The sequence below is a fragment of the Gracilinanus agilis genome, chromosome 2 (genome assembly GCF_016433145.1).
Source record: "Gracilinanus agilis isolate LMUSP501 chromosome 2, AgileGrace, whole genome shotgun sequence".
NCBI classification, from domain to species: Eukaryota; Metazoa; Chordata; class Mammalia; order Didelphimorphia; family Didelphidae; genus Gracilinanus; species Gracilinanus agilis.
Window position 1 is genome coordinate 575850216 of NC_058131.1, and position 26596 is coordinate 575876811.

A 26596-nucleotide genomic window follows, 5' to 3' on the forward strand; every position below is an offset into this window, starting at 1 on the left:
AACTCATGACATTTTCTCTATCTCCCAGACAACTCTAGCACTTTGACTTTTGCTCTTTGATGTACTCTTCATCAATCATTGTGGTTTATAGTTACTTCTTCATATGTGTCATACTAGCATTAGCATGAACACTCCATGAGGAAAGGGCTAAGGCCTTACCTAAAATTTATGTTCTTGTACTCAGTAGTGCCCTAAACACTTAAAAAATGTTAATTGAGGGAGCAGCCTGGTAGCACAGTGGATTGAAAGCCAGGCCTAGAGATGGGAGGTCCTAGGTCAAATCTGGCCTTAGATACTTCCTAGCTGTGTGACCCTACACAAGTCATTTAACCCCCATTGCCTAGTCCTTATTGCTCTTCTGCCTTGGAACCAATACATAGTATTGATTTTAAGATGGAAGGTAAGGGTTTTTTTTTAAAAAAGATTAATTGACCTGAACTCTTAAAAACTCTTAAAAACCATTTTTGGTGGAAAACAAATCAAACAGATAAGGGCCTGATGACATCATTAAGATTAGGGAAAACTTGCTTTGTTACTCTGGGAAAGTCATATTTGGGGATTTTTAAGTATAAAGTAATACTACAAATGCAGTTTCTAATATGTGAATCACAGTGGCATAGTCTGTGATAATGAGTTCCACAAAAGTCTTTGTTTTTAACAAAATATGAATCATTATTTAAATGTAAAAAAAAAAGAAAACATTTCAAAACAAATTCCTATCTGAGGTATGTGTTCACTGTTCTAAAATATTACTAAGCATAAAAGATAAATTTTAAATCTTTTTTCCACAAGAGTTTTGCATATTAGTAAAATGTTACTGATTTCTATCAGTAACTGTTTCACTGTTGAAAAAACATTTAAATCTGGCCTCAGACACTTCCTACCTGTGTGACCCTAAACAAATTATTTAATCCCAATTGCCTAGCCCTTACCACTCTTCTGCCTTGGAACCCAAACCTAGTATTGATTTGAGTCCTGAAAGAATTTTTAAAGAAAGAAAAAACATTTAATAATAATATGTGAAATATGGAGTTACTATTGAGATCTTATCAGAGTCCTTAAAGAAGCCAGTCAGGAATTTGTCTGCTTAACTCTAGGCTGTTCATGGAAAGGCTTCTCCAAATAAAAACTAATTTACTTCAGGAAAGGTAAATTCATGCATTATAATTTTTGAAGGGACTGTTTTGTTGTATATATATCCCTACCGTCAAGCAAATGTCCTAGCCTATAGTATGTGCTTAATAAATGCTAGTTAATTGCCAATCTCATGCCCCCCCCAAAGAAAAGAGTAAGATTATCCTTATAAATTCAAACATAAGTTTAAATGAGTTTGATTTCCAGACCACTAAGATTCCCACAGGGTCATCCAAATGATTTACACCAAAGTCCAGGATGCAAATCATAAAAGCAAAATATTTTTTTAAATTCCATTCTCTTATTGGTGGACATTTATTCAGTAGTCACAATATTATTTGAAAAAATCTTTGGAATCTTTGGTTAGGGGGATGGGTGTAGAAAATGGAAAAAATAAAACAGGCAATCTCCAGAGAAGGCCCTTTGCCCTTTTGAAATAGTTTCTAAACCAAAAAATTTATGGATCATCAACTAAAGGTGTTTTTTGATTTTTATGCTAAAAATACTCCAACTCTAAAGCAAGAAATTGGTGGGGACAGGGTATGAATTCCCAAGAATATCGTGAGGATCTAATTTACCATACTACTCAAAATCATCCTTTAAAAAAGCATAACAAAATATTAACTTACTTTAAAAGTCTATAATATGCAAACCGGAAGACCTCTTGGATAATGACAGAGCACAAAACTCCGAAGATGAGCAAACCTCTCTGCACTGATTCATTTTTGGTGGAACTAATGGTTACTGCAATGAACCAAATGAGGGAGGAGAGCAGCAGAGACACCAACCAGAAGAATGCTCTGAAAATTTTAAAAATTTACAAATATAGTTTAAGAATTCACAATAATGAAATGCATTAAAAAAAAAAAAACACCACCTTAATCTACTTGGGAAGTCCAGAGTTTAAAATTTTTAAAAATTAGAATGATGCTCTAGAACATCCATCATTAAAAGATTTATTCTAAACTTTAAACCTCCAAAATTATTTAAAAATGTTAATCAACTTTAATTTACAAAATAAACATCACACAGTCACTTGGGTAAGGGAAATAACTCTAAAAGGTGGGGGGGGGGGTGAGTGCTCCAGGATGGCCTTCTTGATCTACCATATATACATATAAAATATATTTATAATAAGGGGGCGAGAGAGTTTTCAAAACTCTATATCTATTCAAGAAAGGAGCTGAAGAATCTTTCTAGAGCGTTGCTGAAGGATGGTTTCCGCCCCCATTCAAACCCTGCCTCCGTGAGATTATGATTTATCACCATCCCAGGAAATGGGATAACTGGGTGTTTGCAAAAGGCATCCCCGGGATCGGGGATGGGGGATGGGTTGTGACACTCGTAACCCTTTCGGGGATCCACGATCCTCTTTTGGGGGGCAGGCCTCAGAGGAGGTGAAGCCCTTGGCCCCGCCTCACGGGGAGGCCCTAGGGAGGTGGGGTCTTGGCTCTCCCCTCCTGCCCCTCCCCCCAAAGGCTGGCAGGGCCGGCCCCGCGGGCTGCCCGGGCCCCCCCGCCCGCACCGCGCTGCGACAGAGAGCGCTGAGGGTAGCGGCGCGAGGCCGGCCACGGCTTCGCTATGGGTTGGGTCAGGTCGGGCCCGCTGGGCCACCTCAGCCTCAGCTTCGGCCTCACCCGGCGATGAGGAAGATGATTCTCAGCGGGTCAGACGCGATGGTGAAGACGTAGAGAGCGAGGGCAGGCCCAAAGGCGATGCAGGTGCAGCCGAAGAACACGGCAGCCGTCATGGCGGCCCGGGGCAGCAGAGACTAGGCGAAGGCGGCGCGCGGCTGCTCGAGGCGGCCCTGGTTGTGCCGAGTTGCCCAGCCCTGGGCCGGCGCGAGACTGGGGCGGGGGCGGGGGCGGGGGAGGAGGGGGCGGTGTCTGGCAGAGCCCAGGTGAGCGGGCGGCCTACCGCACCCCCCTCACCCCAATCTCCAGAGAGGTAGCGGAGCTTCCAGAGAATGCCCGCTACAAGAGCGCCCTCCCCCCGCCACGGCCGCCATGTAACCCCGCCCCCTGGCCCCGCCCCCACACGCCACGGAGACGGCTTCACTACACAGCATCCAGGCCTCCCTGAGGGGAAATACCCCTAGGGGAGCGCGGCGGGAAAAGTCTGCTGTGTGGTCTCTGCCTACCCTTACTTAGATCACTCTGGGCTCTATTAATAGTCATCTTGAGTCAGAGCCGTCACTACCTTTCCACTTCTCCCCACGCAAACTTGTCGCATTAAGGGAAGGGACGCGGGAGAACATCGGTGTGCTTGTGTTAGCCACAAACTTTACTCTCCCGGCTTCTGAAACAGTCCCCGTGGTAATAAAGAGCTTTAGAGATGCAGAAACTGGTTTTCCTATCCTAGAGTCGGCGAACTTGTTTAAAAACATTTTTTTTATAACTATTTCAATATAACTGCTTTCCTTTAGTCCTGTACATTTTACTTCATGTCCCTAAATATATTCTGAGAAGAGGGCCATAGGCGTCCCCAGACTACCAACGGGGATGCACAAAAACACAGCAAAGATTGAGAATCACCTTCCTCAGACCAATGTCCTCCTTTGGGGGGATGCAAAATGAGGAAACTGGGCTTAGACAGATAAAGGGACTTGGCAGGGTCAGGCAGGTCTGAAGAAAACAGCAAACTTTGCATAATATAGTAAGTCATTATTCTGCTTTTCTTCCTTTTTTTTTTTGAGATACCTTTGAAAATTATGGTATATTGGTGCCTTAACTGTAATGCTATGCTTGGGAATTCATGCCTTTTCGCCTCCAATTCTCTGCCCCAAACATATGAATAGTTACATAAAAATATTAAATACATTTAAGCAATGACTCAGATAGTTTGAAGTTTTTAAACTACTTTTTAAAAGTACTTTTATAACTACTTAAAACTACATCTTTATGGAATTCCAATACTCCATTCATTTCCACTTGCCAACACAAAAAATATAAAGTGTTGTACTAGAAACCCAGGGCTGCTTCTATTATTTAAAGCAAAAGCTTTCTACAGTATGTTAACTATAAAAGTTTCCCATTTTTTGGAAAGGCACAAGCCAATATTGAAAGAAGACTTGAGAGGGAAGGCAGTAGGAAAATGGGAGAAACATAGTATAGAAAACCAATTTCCACAATTTGAGTGTATGTGTTTGTTTTTATTGGAGGATGGAGGTGGGAAAGGAACACGCATTTATTAAGTGCCCTCTGTGCCGCTAAGAGCTTTACAAATATTTCTTTTTTGTTCTAAAATTAAGCATTGTAAATGTCCACATTTGTAAAGTCTTCTGAGTCATCATCTGTAAAATAATTATCCTCCACTCACACAAAGATTTTTAAAGGATTACTGTGCATTTGCACTTTGTAAATTCAAATGATTCTTTTTGAATACTCAAAAGCAGAACCTCAGAATTTCAGTCCCCTAACATGGCAGTGTATTAAAAAAAAATACAACACCTTTCATCATTCATAACTAATGGAAAACAAAGTAATTTTGTAAACTAAGGAAGTAGTTATTAAAAATAAATCATGGGGGGCAGCTGGGTAGCTCAGTGGATTGAGAGCCAGGCCTAGAGATGGGAGGTCCTAGGTTCAAATCTGGACTCAGACACTTCCCAGCTGTGTGACCTTGGGCAAGTCACTTGACCCCCATTGCCTACCCTTACCACTCTTCCACCAAGGAACTAATACACAGAAGTTAAGGGTTTAAAAATATTTAAAACAAAAAAAAAGATTAAAAAAAAATAAATCGTGGCCCATGTTCTAAAAAAGTACGCATCACTGAAAAATTACAATAAAGCATAAGAAATATGTTCGAATGGCACTTAAAGCTAAGAAACTAGTTTATTCTCTTAAAAGTTGGCAATAGGGAAGTTATAGGCAAATAGGACAAAGTCTTGACTTAAGGGTACTAGAAGTTGTTTATTATTCAGTTGAGTATAATTCTTACTGACTCCATATGGAGTTTTCTTGGCAAAGATAGTGTATTTGTTTGCTGTTTCCTTCTCCACTGTATTAAGGCACAGAGATTAAGTGATTTGCTTAGGGTTACACAACTAGTGACTGGCTGAGGCCATATTTAAATTCAAGTCTTTCTGATTCCAGGCCTAGCGCTCTATTCTCGGAGTCATCTAGCTAACTCCCAGAACAGTCAAGATCTTTAAAAGCCACATTAGGAGAATTTAATCTTCCTACTATCTTGACCTTCCAAGAGAGAGAACTAGGCAAAATTTGAGTATATTCCCGCTTCACATCCTTTCACTTCAGTAAATGCCAACTATATTTTAACACAGTGCTAGAAGTTGGGAATACAACAAATAAGAGACATGCCTTTAAGAATCTTAATTGAATCACAAGAGATAAGTACACAAATAAGTACATTAGATTACTGTAAGTGCAAATCAAAGTTTGCTGCAAGGAAAGCATCCTTTTCCTTGTAAATGATGAAACACTAATGCTGTATAAATATTTGCCATCATCTTTTGAAAGTAATGTTACTGACCAAAGCATCAGTGATCACTAGCTAAGAGCAAGTGCTACAATGACTGTGAAGCCCTCATGTAGAAAAGGACAGGAGATGCCATTGACCTCTACCAGTAATGGCAAACCTTTTAGAGACTGAGTGCCCAAACTGCAACCTTCATGCCACATGTGAGCTGTCCCTTACCCCAGACAAGGGAGGGAGGAAGTGCTCCCATTGGGCTGCTGGGCAGAGGGTGGGTGATGGGAGAAATGTCCTCAGGTGTGAGGAGAAGGAAAGGGGAACTTCCCCCTCTGGCACATGCCAGCACATGTGCCATAGGTTCACCAATACAAACCTATACCGATTCATCTAGGAATCCCATTTTCAACAAAGTTGGGATGAAGGGAAGGGAAGAGGAAACTTGGGAGTTAGGGTGACAGAAATCTCAGAGGTCTACCAACTAAGGCTGCCAGCTGATAATGGAGACCACTACATTAAAAATTGGACTTCTCAGTTGCCTTCACAGTAATGCTCATTAATTTATTTGCATAGATTCATAGACTCTTATTGTTTCCCTAATAAAAAGGAGAGCATCTTAAAAAGTTAGGATTTAGAGTAGTTTATAGCCATAGAATAGATTAAAGCTAACTGAATCATATGGGAATTAACCTAAAGGTCTCAGTAGTTTTATATATATATATATATATATATATATATACATATATATATATGTATATATATATATATACACATAGTATCGATAGTACAAAAAATCTTTAAAAAAAATCAGACTAACACAAGATAAAGAATGACAAATTGTCATTAAATACTCTTGGAAATTAAACTGAGTCTTTCACTCAGAGCAATTCTGGACTTCTGAAAAGTACAATGCAAGAGGAAAGGGGAATATGATGACTACAAAATAAGAAAGTAGGTCATAAGGAAAGATAAACTATTATTTAATTTCTTTGGAAAGTAGCCAAGTTAATTCCTTGTTTGTTCCCTATATACACTGCCAGAAAACCAAGAAATATTACCATGAAGCTGAATATATTCAGACATATAAATATATATATTTTTAAAACATATAACACCAAATACAAAATGATAGCAGTTTTACTTAACTATCTCAGGAACAATTTATCAATATAGGATCTTACAAGCTTTATTAGATAAATCAAAATGCTATTTCATATGATTACAGAATATTGAAGTTGAGAAGACCCTTGGAAATCATCAAGTTCATCTCTCTCATTTTGCAGGCAAAGGGGTCTGAAATCCAGAGATGGGGTGACTTGTGTAAGGTCACATAGAGGCAAAACCAGGTTTAGACACTGATTCCCAATCCTGTGCTATGTGCACTATACTATTCTAGCTCAGATGATCTGAACATTTTAAATTGCATAGGGCATGTAGTTTAAATATCTACTTTCTCTAAAATTCTAAGCATAAACATAGTAGTTGCTATGTTTATCATATTTGAAATTCTTTAATTTTTTTTCCTGGTCCCATTACTATTACAACAAAAAATAGGAAAGAATAGTCAAATAAGGTTGTCTGATTTTTTTTTTTAACACTATTAAGTATTAACTTAAAAAAGATGAATACCTTCCATCCTAGAATCAATACTTTCAATTGATTCTAAGACAAAAGAATGAAAAGGGCAAGGGGGTTAAGTGAGTTGCCCAGGGTCACACAGCTGAGAAAGGTCTGAGGTCACATTTGAACCTAGGACCTTGTCTCTAGGTCTGGTTTTCTATCCACCAAGCCACTCACTGCCCTCTATTAACTTTCTAAATAAGATAATTTATTCTTTTATTTCATAATCATCAAATGATTCAAAAGACTCAAATCATTTGAGTAGTTATTATATGCAAGATGGTGGGGCTGGTAAATGACCTGGCCTACAAGTTAGCAGGGGAGATAAAGGTACAAATAAAGGTACAGACTTTAAAAACAAATGTATAATGGAGGCTAAAATGTTTATTATGTTCAGAGGGAAGAGAAATTGAGGATCTAGAATAGCTTTAAGGAGGGGTTGGCATTTAAGCTGGTCTTGGATTTTAGCAAGTGAAGATAGAGGAAAGGACACTATTCTGTTTTATAGTGCTATATGGACAAGATTTGAACATCAAATCATCAAGTTCGGCTCAAATACAAACAACATGAGGTCAAATAGTATAAAATAAAGCTGTAAAAGAGTTGGAAACAAGTTATGGAGAGCTGTAAGGCCAGAATAGCAAAGGAGTTTGAAGCCTATTTAGTGTGAAATTAGAAGCTATTTTGTTTTGTTTTTGTAAATAGAGTAGTGACATGGTCAGACTTATGCATTAAGAAGCTGAGTCTTCTTGGTTATAAGAAGTGGAATGAGAGACTGGAAACAGCAAGACTGAGAAGAAATGTGATAGCAGTGATGGTGAACCTTTTAGAGCTTAAGTGCCCAAATTGTAACCCTCTCCCCACGTGTGAACAGCCCCCTTGTCCCCAGAGGAGGGTGAAAGCACTCCCATTGGGCTGCTGGACAGAGGGACAGGCCATGTGGGAAATGTCCTCAAGTGAGGTGGAGAAGGGGAGGGGAGCAGCCTCCTCCGGCATGTGTGCCATAGGTTCACTAACATGGTGATATTGTGTGATACAAAGAGCTAGCTTTGGATTTGGATGACCCTGGATTGAACCCTAGCTTAATTTCTTAATTAAACTTAGTATACTTAATACCTGTGTCACCTCTGGCTGGTCACTTAATCTGTGTCTCAATTTTCTCATCTGTAAAATGAGGGCGCTTGATGACTCCTAAGATTTATTCCAACTCACAGTGTTGGGACCAATGAGGAGCATGTTGCTGTAGTTCAGATAAGAGTTGATGAGAATCTGAACTAGAACAGGAGTGATGGGAATATGAGATAGAGTAACGTATGTGTGGTGGGTATAAGAGATTAGAATTGAAATCATTAGATTTTAGTGATTGGTAATAGGAGGCACAGCCAAAATGCTGAGTAACAGGAAGAATTACAGCAAGGATCCTTCCTCTCCAAAACTCCAAACACATTTAGAAACCACACCAGACCAAATTTTGTTGGAGAACTCTATGAAAAAAGTCACAATGACTTGTTTTTCCAGCCTAAGTTGGCATAGGGAGACAAAGATGTTGGGAGGACACTGGGGACTGGGTCTGGCCAGCTCACGCAGCAGATCTGTCCAGTCCCAGGCAATTAAAAAAGGATTGACGTTATGTACCTGGGCAAGACCTATACAAGATGCCATGACCTCACAAAGGTTGTGGGAAAAGAAGCCAACTGGCAGCTTTGTCACCCTCTGTCCAGTTCTGGGTCATCGGTCCAGGACAGACTAAGGAAGGGACTAGCTACTATGGTTGGAATTGCAGGATAAAGCATAATATGCTGTAGAAAGCTCAAGAAGGAACAAGACTTGAAAAAGACCACTGAATTTGGAAACTAGGAACCATTTGATTAGTACGAAGAGAAGGCAGGTTGAAAAGAATGATAAGAATGAGTAGTGAAGACAGTGAATATAGGACACATTTTTTTTAGCTGTTTGGGAAGGTAATTCCTAGGAGAAGAAGACTTAAGGACTGGTTTTTCAAATAGGGAATCTCTGAGTATATTAAATAAAGGAGGAGCCAGAAGAGAGGGATAAATTGGGGGATAATTAATGGAACAAAATTTTGGAGGAAGCAGGAAAAATGGAATTGAAGGCATGAGTATATTAACATTTGTCAGGATGAAGACGAAGTTATCCTCTAAGGCAAGAAGGAAGAAAGAGAGAATGAGTAAGGATTAATTTTAAGGTGAGGAAAGGGGGATTTGAGGAAGCTCACAATAGATGGCTATCAGATGACTTATTTCACATCCTTTGAACAGATAATGCCCAATGAATTAAAAAAGTAGTGATGGAGGGGCAGCTGGGTAGCTCAGTGGAGTGAGAGTCAGGCCTAGAGACAGGAGGTCCTAGGTTCAAACCCGGCCTCAGCCACTTCCCAGCTGTGTGACCCTGGGCAAGTCACTTGACCCCCATTGCCCACCCTTACCAATCTTCCACCTATGAGACAATACACCGAAGTATAAGGGTTTAAAAAAAAAAAAAAAGTAGTGATGGAAGGAGATGAATCCTGAGTTCAAATCCTGTCTCAGACTCTAGCTGTGAGACCCTAGACCTTAGCTTCTTCATTTGTAAAATGAGCTGGAAAAGAATATGGCAGTTCACCGCAATATCTTTGCCAAGAAAACCCCAGTAGGGGTCATAAAGAGTCAGACATAACTGGAAATATATATATATATGTATATATCTATATATGCATATATATATATACTATAATAACAATTCTCAATGACTATAATTCTGATAGAATGCCTTAAAGGAAGATACTTTCTTAGAGGGAAAAATAGCATATGTAAGTAATACATTAAAGCTAATGTTTTTCTTTGAGATAGTTGTCATCTTTTCCTGATATATTTTATGAGTTCAGAAATACACTTAAGCTATTTAAGTAAGGGGCAACCTCTTACAATGTAATTCAATGAAAGGTTTCTTAAAAGCACTCATAGCCAAGACTAACTCAACAAAAATGAGTTAATGCCACAGAAGGAGAAATGGACCTTTAATTAGCAAACATTCCTGATAAAAAGACCAAAGCTGAACAGAAACTTTGTAGTTCAAACAGAGGATTAAAGAGAAATATAAAAAGGAGAATATGAACAATGATAAAAGACCAGAAGGATAAACTGCTTATGTTGGAAGGTCAAAGAAGGTGTCTAATTAGACAAAAGGCCTAACAGTAGTTCTGTTATGTCTTGATGATCTTAAAAGAAGAATGGAAAGGGAAGGGAAGAATACCCTGATGAGGAAAGGGAAAGTTAGAGAACATTATCCCATATAATTCATATGTACAAGTTGACATCTATATAAACAAACAAGGAAAAGGAAAAGGGAAATCAAGGGAGTGGCTGACACTTGAATCTCCCTCTATTGAATTGGTTTAAAAAAGAACATATGCATACATACACACCCACCACTGGGTACAAGAACACATGGCACTTAAGAAAGGGAATGGGAGGTAGATTAAGGGAGAGATTAGTCTTAAACAAAATCGACTTTAAAGATACATAAAAATATTTATAGCTATTTTTGAGGGGACAAAGAATAAGTTGGGAGAATAGATGAATAAGTCGTGGTATATAAATATAATACTATTATGCTAAATTCTAATCAGCATAACCATTAGCTACGATTCCAGAGAACTAATGATGAAACATGCTACTCACTTCCTGAAAAAGAGATAAAAAACACAAAATGCAGAATGGGAAAATTTTTTTTAGACATGGCCAATATGGAAATTTGATTGGGTTGATTATATATGATTGCAATAGATTTTGTTTTTCTTGTGTCTTCAATTGAGAGAGGGGCTGGAATAGAAGGGTGAGAAGGTAGATCTTGGCTGATTGAAACAATGTTTTTTTATTAAAGTAGAAAATAGCCATGAAAGCAGGACAATTTTAGAACTATTTGTGTTGTAAATAAAGAGCATTTAAGTTCAGAAATGAAGTGTCAATGTGATACAATTTGATGTTTTGTCCTCTATATAAATCAGAATTATATTCTAGCCAGCACATTAAAATTAGAGCTAATAACTTTTTCTGCCTTTCAACTTTCAGAACTATCCAATTGGAAATGGCACTGAATAATACAATTACAAATATGGGGTAAGTTTCAGAAATTAATCATATAATCATCATCATATAATCATATCATCTCCCTCACATGTGGAATGAAGGAAATTTCAAACATTATGAAATGGAATGTATTTCATAATTATGTAGTCTTTATTTTAGACGCATATTGTCATAAAAAATTGACAAGGAATAAAATCTATTTTTTTCTTTTGAACACAGCATCAGTATCAGTACACAGTTAATGATTCAAACAAGTTTAACCAAATGACAAATCCATTTATCTGTAGGAGCTTTTCACATTAAGCTTTTGGAGCAGAGATAAAATGTGCTTAAACACACAAAGAGTAGAACAAATCTATTGAAAAATTAAGCCTTTTCTGTTAGGGTTTTGTTTTTTAGTCAGGTATTTCAATTACATATTGCCTTAAAGAAGTTGAAGTCCTACATTAGCAGTGTCAGTTGCAAATAAACAAAAAACACTCATTTGTAAGGCCATAAGAATATACTGGAATAACTAACTTCAGTGGAAATAAAAAGGAAATGGAAATTATGCTGTTTCTTGGCATAATTAAATGCAATTGAATGTGGCACAAGCATAAGAGATGAAGTGATCTGAAAATAACTACAAATAATGATTTCCTAAGCTTTATATCTGCACATTTCACTAAATAAAAGTCAGGTTAAAGTTACGTTTTCATAGTGAACAAGAAACATCAATTTTATTAGCCTAAAAACTTTTAACTCTACTGTAAAACTTCTAGTTGAAAACTCATGAACATCCTGTTCCTGTAGGTCACATGTTGAGGCACCCCTTTTCTTTCAGATGGTGCAAGAAAGAAGAGGAAATGCTCTTTCTAAAAAGAGACATTTGCAAAGTCAACTAGAAATAAATGCCCTAAATTTCAGATAAGTACACCAAACGTTTTTATCTTTAAGTACGAAAGATCATTTTCAAAAGTTAAGTATTAAATTTATATAAAAAAAAATCTTGGTTATGGAAAATCTGAAGAGAAAGAAAAAAACTGAATGTTTCACTTGTTGATCATAAAGTTGAAAGCATTAAAAAGTCATAGTAGAGATGATTACCATTAAGGATCTAAAAATTTAAGCTGTAATGCTGGAGGAACTTTTGCAGAAATTTACCTATATTGCACAGCTATACTTTTTTAAAGAATTGGAATAATTTTTTTTTGCATTATTGGACATACAGGTTCTGGTCTAAATCTTTAAAGGTCCACCTTTATCTAAAAACTAATGATGCCTTTAGTTCAAGACAAAACATAAATCTACTATTTTGTAAAATTATAACAGCTGGCTCACCTTTGTTCTACTAGATATTAGAATACTAGTTTTCAAACTGAGGTATAGTTTTTAAAAGTCCTTCAAATGAAAGGTAATATTATTTTGAAAGCTTACAAAGACTGCACAAAATGTTCATATGGATAGTAAGAAAACCTGCAGCACCCAGGACTGATGCACAGGCAAAACATAGATAGCATTTATTGTCATCTGTTTTTCTGAAGTAAAATATAGTTAAAATAAGTTCCCAGTGAAATAATACAATCAACTGATTTACATGCTACTCAGATACAGCACATTTTTCATTGTCTGACATCCTCAGACTATTTGAAAAGGTCTACACCAATCATTATAAAAAATTAGCACATTGATAATAAAGTGCAGCCACTGAACCACTTAATACTGCTGCAAGTATCTGCATTTTACTTTATAAGACCAAAAAATGTTCATGTGAAACTAGAATTCTTCAGTTTCAGCAGGGAACAGACAAAATTGTCTGTCATTAAATCCTTCTACAAATAGAAAAAAATAATGTATTATATGAACATTATTAAGCAAAATGAAATATTTACTGGATCATTTTACCATGCATAAAAGTGAATTTCCTATGGTCTCACTTAAAATTTATATACAATTTAGCATGGCTAAATGTAAGAAAATAGCAAAGACATCTTGTTTTTATACAACAGAGCAAACACCCCAAATGGCTGCTACTTCAAAAAGCTAAAATTTTAGACTCATAACTTTCACAGGCTCTTTCAGAAGGAAATTCATGGAGACTAGGCATTATTAACAGATACAGGACAAAACCAGAGAGAAAAAGGAACAAAGGCAAAGCATTCTATTAAAAACAAACCAACAACATTGCTAACCACAGAATATGTCAGTTTTGGTTTGCAGACAACCCCTGAGATAAAAATCAGTATTAAGACACCAAATAGTCAGAGGTAAATTACTGAAATAATTACATTCATAAATGGTGTCATAACACTTGCCTTTATAGAAAGCACTTTACTACCTTACAGAAAACTTAACTGCTTGACTTTTTCTTGAAAACAGTAAATATACATAAAATGATTAGGGATGTTTTTGAACATGATCTTTTTCTTTAAAAAAAAAAAACCATCTGAATAACAGATAGTGATTTATAGTCAAGGTATAAGGAAACTTTATTACATGGGAAATAGCAACAGGGAGCATTGTTTCATCTATAAACACCTCAACCATCAAACCTATAAAGGTGATTATAAAGGTTAAGGATTTTTAGTAGTAAGATCTTAACACCAATCAGAAACAGCTTTTTGCATATTTGCTACCAATGAACTATATATGTTTTGAAACAAGAAGACAGATAAACTGGTCAAAGCATCCTAATGACAAATATTATTTGAAACAAAGTTCTGTGTAGTGATAGTCAATTCATTTTCCCCTTTTACCCATCAATTATGATCGTGACTGTAGTAAAGCAGAACAAACATACAAAGAAATAAATTTACTAACAAGGATACATTTCACTTTTTCATTCTTTTAGCATTCCTTTCTATCTTCTGACACTCATGCCAAATACAATGGAAGGGTTTTGCTGACCTGAATTTGGCACTTCAATAACCACTAAATATAGTTTCTCATAAATCTACTCCAAGAAAGTTTTTTTTCTTTAAAAAAAGTCTTCAGAGTATACCAGGAACCAGTTTTCACTGAAGAAGGCCAGTAAGCTTCTGGTTGGCTTTGTCCTAAATAACACCAATTAATCTTTATATTCAGTAACTTAAAACTTGAATGGATGGACTAAAAGCTGTTTTGAAACTAAAAACATTGTTCATGTTTTATTGAAAGGGCATTAATTTACTAGAGGCTTTATTTACTAAGTCTAGTTGTGCATACATATGTTTTTAAAAATCCAACCCTCTAAAATTTCTAAAAGTTATAATATCTACTCAGTTTGCTCTCTTTATACAGGTAAGCTTTCTGCAAGCTAAAAGACTAACTCCTGTTAATGCTGCTCAGATTATGATATATATGTATGTGTACATATATTGGTGGTATCAAGGAGATATCAAGTAGCAAAGGGGCTATAAAAAAAATCTTTTGAGCCTTGTCTTATGGAAACCACTAAAAAAACATTTCTAGCCACACTACTGAATATATAAAAATTTCAAAGTCTCAACAAAATAAAAATGTCACATCTGGAAGTCAAAGAGTATTGGACAAAAAGTGAGGAGCTAAGACAAGTGTGAAGGGGAGAGGAGACCAAGAAAAAAACTGGGGAGAGGAAGAAAGTAGACTGGAGTAGAGTCAGGTGTGGTCATTATTGTAGAGAGCAAAGAAAAATTTCCTCCACTAATAAGGATTAGCCACTAGTCTATAACTTAGGACATAGAAAGTTGCCTGGGGCACTGACTAAAGAGGTAAGGGTCACATGTGGTAGCACAGTTTCTATATGAGTCAGGCACGACTTGAGCTTAGGTCTTCCTAACTCTGAGGCTAAATCTCTATCCATTATATGCCACACTGCCTCAAATAACTTTAGAAGAGTCATATAAAAATGATTTAGAGCAGTTTTTTACAAACTAAGAAGAAAATAAATTTAGAAATTAAAGTCTTAGCTACTTTCTATACCACTACAGTCTAACAGACAAGAATAATGCAAAACCCTACATTCCAAAGAAAGGAAGAAATTGTAGCCTCTTTATAAACAGACTGGTGCATTTTCTTGAATTTAAAAAAATTAGCATTTGCCCTTTCTTTTTAAGAAATTTACATAAGACCAGAACTCTTAATGCACATATTACAAATTACATTTATCCCAGTGAAACAGATGAAGCCTCTGAATTTGCATAAACTTCCCTGAAAATGCACAAATCTGTTAAAAACTTCACAAGACAAAACTGTGCAAATACAAAGGGACGATTGTGCTGTAACAGGCAAGGACTAACACTGATGTGCAAAGTTAAAAGAAAGATAGCAGCTTTTGCAACAGGCAAGAAAACAAACAAAAAGTTAACTCCTGCATGTGTCTCCACTTCACTGCTTCCATGTTTGAGGAAGGAGCCTGACCTGCTGAAAGGCCACATGGCCAGAATCCATGCTATATTTTGTTTAAAGAAGTCTGAGTTCCATGGAGCTCTCAGTGGCAGCTTGGTGGTATTGTGTCTCTGGGGCTATGTGACCCTGTGCTTTCAGAAAAGCAGGAAAGGTTCTTCTAGGTGTGCTGCAGTCCATTATTGAGAGTTTATCAAAGGAGTGTACAGCGAAAGAAACTGGTCTTCTTTGATCTATTTTCTGTTATTTTCACTGGTCCTCCTGCCCCCGGTGAACTGCTGTCATTCTAAGGAGAAGAAAATAGAATAAAATTAATCAATAGATGATGTCATAGTTTATCCCAACACCTTACAAGAAAGTTAAACTATCATATTAAAAAATATTTGACAGGGGGCAGCTGGGTAGCTCAGTGGATTGAGAGCCAGGCCTAGAGACAGGAGGTCCTAGGTTCAAATCTGGCCTCAGACACTTCCCAGCTGTGTGACCCTGGGCAAGTCACTTGACCCCCATTGCCTACCCTTACCCCTCTTCCACCTATAAGTCAATACACAGAAGTTAAGGGTTTAAAATAAAAAAAAAAATTTGACAAAAGCTAATAAGAAGATAACTTTCAAAAACTGTCAGAGTGTTTTGATTTATTTTGGGGGGGGGCGGGAAGAAGAGAGACAAGGGGGGAGGAAAGCCCTAGATTTTGAATATTTAGATTAATAATGTATAAATAGGAAGTTCTCACTCCCATATTTAAAGAAATGATAGGCAATGGGATATGGAGCTTAAGCCTAATTATAATAGCACTGCATTCCTAGCATTCCAAGATAAATGTTAACAGCCTTATATTCAAAGATTTTATTCAGTAGTCAGGTTAAAATTTGCTAGCAAAATTGTTTATTGAGGCACTTTTATGATTAAGCAAGCTCTAAGACTTTAAGAATTAAATGTCTATCACATAATAAAACATTTAATTTATTCAGTTCAAAATTTAGTAAGGCTGGATTTTTATCAATGAATCTCTTTGCAAATGACCAAAGGTCATTTAATAATCTTTCCAAGAAAAGGAATCATAAAAGCTTCCAGAAGATAGGAATCAATGTTCAGAAAGACTATTTCCATCACTATTACTCATATTAAGTTGGATGCCTTAAAACCTTTTCTGATTGTTTTTACTTTTCTTTATATCCATAGGTCTTTGCATAACGTAAATGCTTAATAGATGTTTGTAGATTAATTGACCAAAAAACAAAAGAAGACCCATAATAAAACAAAAAACTTGTAAAAGACACAAACCATTTTTCTGTTGAGTTTTGTCATTATATCTCGTGCAAGTGTAAAAAATGCCTGAAAGTTAAAAAAACAAAACATCATCACATACTCATTTTTACACTAATATTTTTATTATGGCTTTTGCTAAAACTTAGGTAAATAAGGTACCATTTCAGAAAACAGGCATTCATATTTTTTCAGTATTTAAAAAAAGATTTGTTTCTAAAAGTATATTGCAGATAATATAGTCTTGAACTTAGAGCTTAAACTTTTTCATGCAAAATTTTATATCTTGTCTTTATATTTGCTTTTAATTTTCTTAAATGTTGTGTATCTAGTTTCAGAATGTTTTAAGTGAGTCTGCCTTCTCTTGTTACAGTGAAACACAACTCTTCCAAACTTTCTCCTTGTAACTAAGATCCTACAGCTCTCACCTTCATAAGTTACTGCCTTCCTTCTTCATCAACTCTTTCACCTTCATCTTTAATTGTTCATTTTTATTTCTATTATCCAACATAGGAAAACCTAAAGAGGGAGGAAGTATCCAGGAGGAGAAAGTGATCGATAGTGTCAAGTGTAGCACAAGTCCAGTAGGATGAAGACTAAGAAAAGGCCATTAGATTTGGCAATTAAAAGATAATTTGTAACCTTGAAAGGGCAATTTCAGTTGAAAGAGGAGGACGAATTGCAGAAGTTTTAGAACTGAGTAAGAGGTTATAAAATGTAGGTAACTATTGTAGATGACTTTCTCAAGGAATTTAGCCACAGCAGAATATAGCATGGTAACTATCAAGAATTGTAAGAGCAAATGAAGATTACTTTATGAATGAGAAACATGTGGCATGCTTGTAGGCAGTGGAGGAAGAGTCAGTAGATAGGGAGGGATTGTAAATGAGAATGAGAATGACAGTGGGCAATCTGTTGGAAAATACAAGAGGGTATGGAATCAAGGCTGTATGTAGAGGTGTTTGCCTTAGCAAAGAGAAAAACACTCTCTCTCTCTCTCTCTCTCTCTCTCTCTCTCTCTCTCTCTCTCTCTCTCCACAGTAAATAGTGGAAGAAGATGTTTGAATGGTAAAAGGTAAGAAGGGGGGAAGGAAAGGGAGGTCTAGGTGAGTGACCTCTAAATTTTCAGTGAAGTTATGAGGCCAGGTCCTCAACCGGGAGGGTACTGGAGGAGGTGCAACAAGAGGCTTGAAGAGACAAGGTGGTTTGACATTTTCACTGTGGAGAGTAAAAGAGCAAATCAATTGGGAAGGAAAAAAATGTTTGCCTTGCTGCAGGGAGGGTCTGGTTTTGCACCCTGCTGCATAGAACATGGAAGCTATTGGAGGAGGTGGGTGCTAAGTGACTAGTTTAGGGATTAAATTAATTAAATGGTCAAGATAGGAAAGGGAGGATGCTACTTTGTTAGACTTCCTGGTTTCTTAATCTGAGGAGTCAGCTGTATTGTTCTATCTTTGGTATATAATTCCTCTTTTGATGGTATCTGACAATGAGTGAGAACTCATACAAGGCAACATCATGGACATCGATACCCATAAACACTCAAATTTACTAGTTCCTCAATCTGCTTAATTCTCATGACCTACTCTTCCCCTCTAACTAAGGTACAGTAAAAATGGTTATACTCTTGGTTTTGCCATCACCCACAAGTGTTTTCTGATCATAATATAACCACCTCTGTCCTTCTGAATTATGACCTTTAACCTTATTCTTCATCCTTGCCATGACCTCCAATCTTTCTACCCATAGTTTCCTGTCAGGCCACCACCCCCAAACTAGCTATTCTCTCTCTTCTTCCCTTCTTTATTTTATCCTTTACACTCAAGTTCCTTGTCCTCTTATTATTACTGAACCTACTTACAGACTACTTACTATTACTGATCATACTTTGCCAACCCCCAATCATGTATTACTCCCATCATTATTCCCAGGAGATTTTGCTACTATTTACATGCTATTGAACAGAACCAGAGAAAATCAAGAAACAAGTTTGTGACATAATCTTAACTGGACCTTCACTGCAGCAACTCAATTCTTTTGTACCTCCCTGTTTCACTCATCACCAAAACTATTCATTCTTCCTCAGACCTTCCATGCAATCTTTTCCCGCTTTTCAGCTGAGGACCCTGCCTCCTATTTCACATATACCACAAATTGAGGACATTTTTGAGAATTCCCTCTTCTCCCTTCTTCATCTCACATCATCAGCCATCTCCCTCCAATATTTATTCCTTCACTCCTGTCTTATATGAAGAGATGACCTATTTCCTTGCCAAGACAAAGTCTTCTTCATATACCCTAGATCCCATTCCACCTTCTCCATAAGGTTTCTCCTCTCTCATATCCACTTTTCCCACTGTCTTCAATCTCTCCCTATCTATCTATCTGCCTCTCTGCTGCCTGCTAAAACCCTCATGTCTCCCTCATCCTTAAAAAAAATCCTCACTTAATCTTATAATCTGTATTAGCTAATACCTAGGTATCGCCAATACCTTTCCTCCTTTTGTGGCAACTCCTAGTTGACTAAACTATGCTTGTTGATTTGTCTTGTTTACTTAAGAAAGCTACCTATAACTGACACCTCCAATTCTTTTCTTCTGATTCTCTTCTAAACCAGTCATATTCTGGCTTCCAACCTCTCCAAAGTCATCAGTGTCCTCTTATTTGCCAAATCTAATGTCCTTTTTGATCTTCATCATTCTTGACTTCTTTACAGCTTTTGACACTGCTGATTGCCCTCTTCTGGATACCCTTTCCTTAAGGTTTTTATGACTCCAGTTTGTTGGTTCTTCTACCTATCTGGCTGTTCTCTCTATTTTCCTTTGTTGGATCTTCTTTTAGGTCAAACCTACTAATTGTGGACAATTTATTTCAAACTTTTATATATATATACATTTATATATAAACTCACTTGGTGCTCTCAATAGCTCCTTAATTTTTGTTTTTATGTAAATGGTTCTAAGATTTACTAATTCAACACTGACTTCTCTCCTGGACTCCAGTCTCTCATTACCAACTGTCTATTAGACATCTCGAACTGGATATCGTCATATCAAACTCAATATCCCCAAAAGAATTAATTATATATGCTTTCAACTCCTCCCCTTTTCCCAGTTACCTAGGCTCACAACCTTGGTGTCATCCTTAATTCCTTATTCACACTCACCCCGCATACCAAAATTGTTGCCTTCTTATCATTTTTACCTTTGCAACATTTCTTGGGTACATTGCCTTCTCATTACTCACACAACTAGCACCATGGTGTAGGCTTTCATCACCTTACACCTGGACTACTTTAGTAGTCTTTTGCTAAGTCTCTGTCTCAAGTGTTGGGCTATTCTAGTCCATCCTCTATTCAAGCAACCAGAGATCTTCCAAATACAGTTCTGACCACGTTATTCCCTTCCTCAATAAAAATGCCAATAGCAATAATCTCCAGAATCAAATATAAAATCCCTTATTGGCTTTTAAGCCCCTCACAATCCAACCCCTTCCTACTTTTCCAGTAGTGACATTGGCCTCCTTGGTATCCTTAACATGACACTACATTTTCATTGGCTGTGTCTCATGCCTGGAATTTTCTCCTTCCTCACCTTTTCCTTTTGACTTCTTTTAAGATTCGGCTCAAATTCAACTTTTTGCAAGAGGTTTTTCCCTTTGCTGTTAATGCCCACTGTCGTATTATCTCAAATTTACACTGCATATATCTTGGAGGTATGTTAAGATTGTTTGTGTGGTCTCCTCAATTAGAATTTAACATCTTTGAGGGCAAAAACTCTTTTCTTGGTTTTCTTTATATCCGTGCTGCTTAACACAGCGACTAGCAAATACCCCCTTACTATATGCATTAGGCTAGATTTTCCCCTTAAAGGTAAAAAAAATTGTCCCTGTAAATTGAGTGCCCCAAGTTATTACTAAGTTTCAAGTTAAGCAATCCCTTAACACAGCTTCTTAGTGGCCTCAGAGATAACTGACATGGCTTTCTGTTCACTTAAAGCCCATTCAGGCTCTTCTTACTTGACATAGACTTGAAAGCAATGAATACCTTTCTGCTTTGGGCTTTTCTAAGATGATAAAGGGTTACAAATAAGTGAGTTAAAACTATTACATCTTTTACTCCAATACTTCTAACTTTCCAGATAAATGGAAAAAATGAAATATCCTTCTATCTTTAATTCAATAGAACTTAATTCTCTATTGAACAGCTGCAATCCATGTGAAAGGCAGACACTATAAGCCCAACAACCAAAGTCAACATTAAAATTAAAGTCAGTTACAAAAAAGAAAAAAGTATGTATGTAGAATGTAGGTGGTCAATATAAGTCATTCACTAAGTTAAAAGGAAAAATGGTTTAGGGATTTGCTCTGTCACATGCTTCTAAATCCAAGAAAATTTAACTGGCAAAGAATTTCTTACCTCTTCTACATTTATACTGGATTTTGCACTTGTCTCGAGGAATTTAATTCCATAATCAATTGCTAACTGTAAAACAAATAAAGATAAAATTATTCACATATTCAAAATAATAATTTTATACACTGGCAAGCCTTCTGTTTTCTCCTGGTCCTTCCTTATAGTGAATGTTTATAAATAGTTCCTAAGATTTACATTTAAAAAGTAAGAAGCAAGCTGTCTATATTGGAAGTCTTGAATTATGCTGACTTCTTATTCAGACTATATTAAGATAATAAATATAATAATGACTGTGTAAAAGGTAGGCAATAAAGTTGTGATCTTTATTTTCAGAAAACCTATGATACCCTTTGTTCACAGTGCAACAATATTAAGGAGATAAAATAGAAGTTCTTGCCATTAACCTGGGGTGTGCCTAAATTAGCCCATTTTGTCTAAAGCCTAAATGAGGCCTTTTTGTTCAGTTTATATAACAGAATCTAACAGAATAAAAGCAAGCTTATATACCAAAGAGACACGCCTTTATATTTTCTTGATTATTGAAATATTTATTTACTTTTTCACCTCCTCCCAAAGAGTATATAAAAAATTTATATTATTGAAGGCTGCTAACAATAAATATTATAAGTGGGAAACATATCTGCAGTCTGTTTGAAATACATGGATATATCTTATTTATGTAATTTAAGCAAAGCATAAAACTAAATTATAAAAGTAAAAAACCATGCACTACTAACATTTGAAACCAATGTAAAAGATACATAAAAAATGTTCATCTTAAAAAGTGAAATGCAAACACTTGAGTCAACCAGATCTGAAATTGTGAAAATTCTAATAAACACTGCAAAAGATTGACTCTATAGTTTAAAGAATAAAAAGACTGACTTGTGTAAAGTGAGAGGTAATGACTGCATGGTAAAAAAAGTCCTTATAAAAATTATGAATAGAGAATTACTTGCTAATGAAAATTCATTGATACTCTGATTCACACCTTTTCCCCCCTCTCCCAAAGTTTCTGGGTATGTTTACATAAAAAAATTTAGAGGCAGGACCTTTAATGCTGTAAGGAGTTAAAAAAAAACCCTTTCTTTTCATAGACATGTAATACATATCTCAGGAATGACTCATTATCCCAGGAACCTCAGTTATATGCTGAAAATTAATTTACATCTTTATGATAAGGATTATGTTTTCTTATGTGAATATCCACACTTAAAGAACTATAAAACATATAACCTCAAGATTGTGAATGAAGGCTGATTTTGTTTTTTGTTTATAATGCTATAAATGATGCTTACTAATCTTGGATATATTTCAACTATTTTGGAATTTGGTCAAAATTTACCTTCTCTCCTCTTTCTTTTGATACTTGTCTTTTGTCATTCATATCACTTTTGTTACCCAGGATCATTCTTTCAACATCTGAAGAGGCGTGCTACAGATAGGAAAGAAGGAAAGTAAGTTATTCAACAAATCCTAAATTGTTAGAAATATGCACGTTTGATAATAAATAAGCTAAGCATCATTTGATATAAAGTCTTAATCTTAAAAAAAAATAAGATGGATAGCCATAGCATAAAGATGTCAGGAAGCCTGAGCAAAAATCTGCTTAGTTTCATTCTGAGATCTGGATATTTTATGCATAAACAAGTTGAAATGAAAGTTATGCTTATCTTTCTACAAAAGGTTCACTTTTTGAATTATTACTACAAATAATACAATGTGGTACAAAATAGTAGGAAAGATATCTTGGATCCAGAACTATTGTAAAACTAAGTTCTTTGTAAATTAATATAGATATTCCTAAAAATAATTTCATATTGATGGTCCCTTTTTATAAGTCAAAGAGAAGAAAAATCTTCAAATTAAAAAATTTTGTAATGAAACCTAAATTAAACTACAGTGCCTATCAAATCTAAGGTTCTCAAAAAGGAAAAAATTAAAGGGGCAAAATGATTATTTATGGTAGTCAAAGGAGATAAAATAATATGAGCTAGTAGGAAGAACATTGCACTGAGTCAGTTAACTTGGGTTATATTCATATTTGCTATTAACTAGCTATATGATGATTTAATGACAATCTCTTGGAGTCTTATTGTCATCTATAAAAGGTAGAGGTTAGACTAGATTTTTTCTCATTCTTTTTAAAAATTAAACTTTATTTTTTAATCAACAAACATCTACCTTTCTTCCTTCTAATGCCCCACTCCAAACCGAGAAACAAAAATAAAATCATTGGTACAAATATACAGTCAAGCAAAATAAACTTCCACATTGACTATGTCTAAAAGAAATTGTCTCATTTGGAATTATTTGTTCTTCATTTCTCTAACAGGATATGAATAGCATGTTTCATTAGTCCTTTGAAGTCATAGTTAGTCATTATACTGCTTAGAGTTCCTAAGTCTTTTAGAGTTGACTCTCTTTACTATACTATTATATAAATCAATCTTTTTTCATTTTACTCTTTGTCAGTTCATATACCTGTTTCTCTGAAACCATACTCTTCATTATTTCTTACAACAGAATAGTATTCCATTTCATTTTTATACCACATCTTATTCAGCCATTCCCCAATTGATGGGAACTTTCCAGTTTCCAATTCTTTAAAACCATGTAAAAAGCTGGGAATTTTTTTGGACATTCTCAGTTTGTTTTGCTTAAGACTGGGGGCAGCTAGGTGGCTCAGTGGATTGAGAACCAGGCCCAGAGATGAGAGGTCCTGGGTTCAAATCTGTCCCCAGACACTTCCTAGCTATGTGACCCTGGGCAAGTCACTTAAACCCCATTGCCTAGCCCTTACCGCTCTTCTGCCTTGGAACCAATACACAGTATTGATTCCAAGACAGAAGGTTAGGATTAAAAAAAAAAAAAAAAAGACCAAGTCTTCTTTAAACCTACCTAACCCTGTAATTCTTCCTTTTCTATTCTCCCATGTTCCCTCTATTTCCAGCTGAGTAAAATGTATTTCTGTACCCAGCTGTATATGTGCATGTGTATCCTTCCCTCCTTTGATCAGTTTAGATGAGAGTGAGATTCAAGTATAAGCCATTTTCTCCAACCTTTCTTCCTTGTTTGTATGGACTTTTACTTGTGCAACCCAAATTACATGAGATAATTTCCCCTAATCTTCCTCACCCCCCTCCATATATTACTCTTCCTCTCCCTTTCTATTCTCTTTTTAAGATCAAGACACAGAACCACTCCTAGGTCTTTTATCTAATTAGACCCCTTCCATTACGATAATAAGGTTCTTTATGGCTGTTTGTGTTTACCTTTTTCTCTTGGCTCCTGGGTTTGCAGTTTCTTTTCATCAAGAATGCTTGGAATTAAAAATCCATTTTTCCCCCTATGGGATTATACTCAGTTTTGCTAGGTAAGTTGTTCTTGGCTGTATCTTTCACATTCTGGAATATCATATTCCAAGCTCCAATCTTTTATAGTGATGGCTACGAAACTGTATGTAATCCTGACCATATTTCTGGGAGTTTTCACTTGAAATTATCTTATATGACAAGTAGATTCTATTTCCACTTTTTCTTCTGGTTCTAAGAAATCTCAACAGTATTCTGTTCATCTTGGAACATGATGTCTAAGCTTTTTTTTGGATTATTTCAGATAATTTCAATGATTCTTTAATTTTTTTCTTCTCAATCTGCTTTGTAGGTCAGTTGTTTTTGCAATGAGATATTTTATTCCCCCCCACCCCATACTTTCAGTCTTTTGACTTTGTTTTAAAATTTCTTCTTGTTTCACAAGGTCATTGGTTTCTAATGGTCCATTCTAATTTTCAGGGAAGTTGTTGCTTAAGCAAAATTTTGTACCTCTTATTGCCAAGCTATTAATTTATTTTCCAATTCTTTCTTTCATAGTTCTTATTTCTTTTCAAATCTCTTCCTCTAACATTCTCACTTCATTTATGAAAACTTATTTAATTCTTTAAAAAAACTGCTCATGTTATGTTTTTTCTTTGAGGTTTTGCTTTTAGATATTTTGGAGTAATTTTTTCTTTTTGGGTTTGTGTCTTGAGTATCCCTGTCACAATAACAGATTTTTATGGTGGGATACTTTCTTTGTTTACTCATTTTTCCAGGCTATTTCTGTGCACCTAAGGGGATAGTGTTGTTCCTGGACTGGTTCTGATGTTGCTTTCTTGGAAAACTGAGCAATGTGTTATTCTAGGACAGTACTGGCAAATGTTTTTGAGATCATGTGCCCAAATTGCAACTTCAAGCTGCCTGTGAGCCCCTTACATTATCCCAGACAGCAGAGGGAGAAAGTGCTCCCACTGGGTGACTGGACAGCAAGGCAGGGCATGCAAAAAATGCCCTCAGGCATAGTGGAGAGAGAAAACAGAGCAGCCTTCTTGGTGCTGCCCCAGAACTGGTACCAAAGCTTCACCAATACCTAAGATATCTCAGGAACAATTCAGTCTGGATACCTGAAAGCTTCCTAAAGTGGTCAAACCCAATGAAAAGTCAAATTGCTATCTCTCCCATCTGAACTCTATAAGTTGGCAACCTGGGTTTGGGTCTAACCAGCAGGTCTATTGGCTTGCCTACTTTGGAGTTTCAGTAGATGGCTGTAAGACTCACTTTGGTCACCTAGAAAATTCTGCTATTACAGAGTGAATTTCCTTTGGTCTGGGAGTCCTGCCTTGATTATTCCTTTGTGGTCTTCAGGCAGAGCTGGAAATTGGAACTAAAACCACACTTTGCCCCTGGGGTCTGAGCTACACAGCTACAATCTGCTTCTTGAATTTACTCTTTGCCTGGTAAATATATAGCCTAAGGTCCTCACCCTGGAATGTAACCATAAAAGCCGATCCCTCCTCAGTCTTTCCTGGATGTGACTCCCAACTGTGGAGTTAGCAATGCAGGTGCCAGATGGTATCTGTATCTAAACTCTACATAAATTTAATCACTTTATGTTGGATCTAGGAGTTTTGACCCTGAAACACAGTCCTTTCCTGACTGGAATGCTTCACAGTGTGCTCCTGGCCAGACCTCTCTAGTTACCTCCCTTTGCTGATCTGTGCTGACCTGTGACTAGCTCATTTTTTTTTTCTTGGATTTCCCAATCAGAACTTAGTCTGATCAGAGTTCTGAATCTGTTTGGAAGTTATTTGAAGGATGATGGGGAGGAGCAGAAGGTAGAGTTCATTGTACTTTTTCCTGCTACTTCTTGGACTAGATCTTTTAAGGTTTCTTCTAGCTCTAAAATTTCATGAAATCCTCCCATTTCCATTTTTTGTTATAAGAATGTGAATGACATATTTATAGAAGGTAGCCTTGAAATC

General features: G+C 36.3%; 2 protein-coding genes across 4 annotated transcripts in view; both read right to left on the minus strand.

Moving 5' to 3' along the window:
• The window catches only part of APH1B (aph-1 homolog B, gamma-secretase subunit), a 40531-nt gene extending 37078 nt beyond the window's left edge, over positions 1–3453 (minus strand). For 2 of the 3 annotated variants that reach the window (XM_044665366.1, XM_044665365.1), the window contains exons 1-2: positions 2772–3453; positions 1764–1934 (exon numbers count right to left, since the gene is read on the minus strand). In XM_044665366.1, coding sequence (XP_044521301.1) covers positions 1764–1934; positions 2772–2884 — 284 coding nt within the window. In that variant the 5' untranslated portion in view covers positions 2885–3453. The remainder of the gene's footprint in view (positions 1–1763; positions 1935–2771) is intronic. The other variant, XM_044665367.1, reaches the window with a different exon arrangement.
• A 12351-nt stretch (positions 3454–15804) lies between these two features.
• The window catches only part of RAB8B (RAB8B, member RAS oncogene family), an 80096-nt gene continuing 69304 nt past the window's right edge, over positions 15805–26596 (minus strand). Inside the window, exons 5-8 of the mRNA XM_044660126.1 lie at positions 22643–22732; positions 21301–21366; positions 16902–16952; positions 15805–15903 (exon numbers count right to left, since the gene is read on the minus strand). Coding sequence (XP_044516061.1) covers positions 15811–15903; positions 16902–16952; positions 21301–21366; positions 22643–22732 — 300 coding nt within the window. The 3' untranslated portion in view covers positions 15805–15810. The remainder of the gene's footprint in view (positions 15904–16901; positions 16953–21300; positions 21367–22642; positions 22733–26596) is intronic.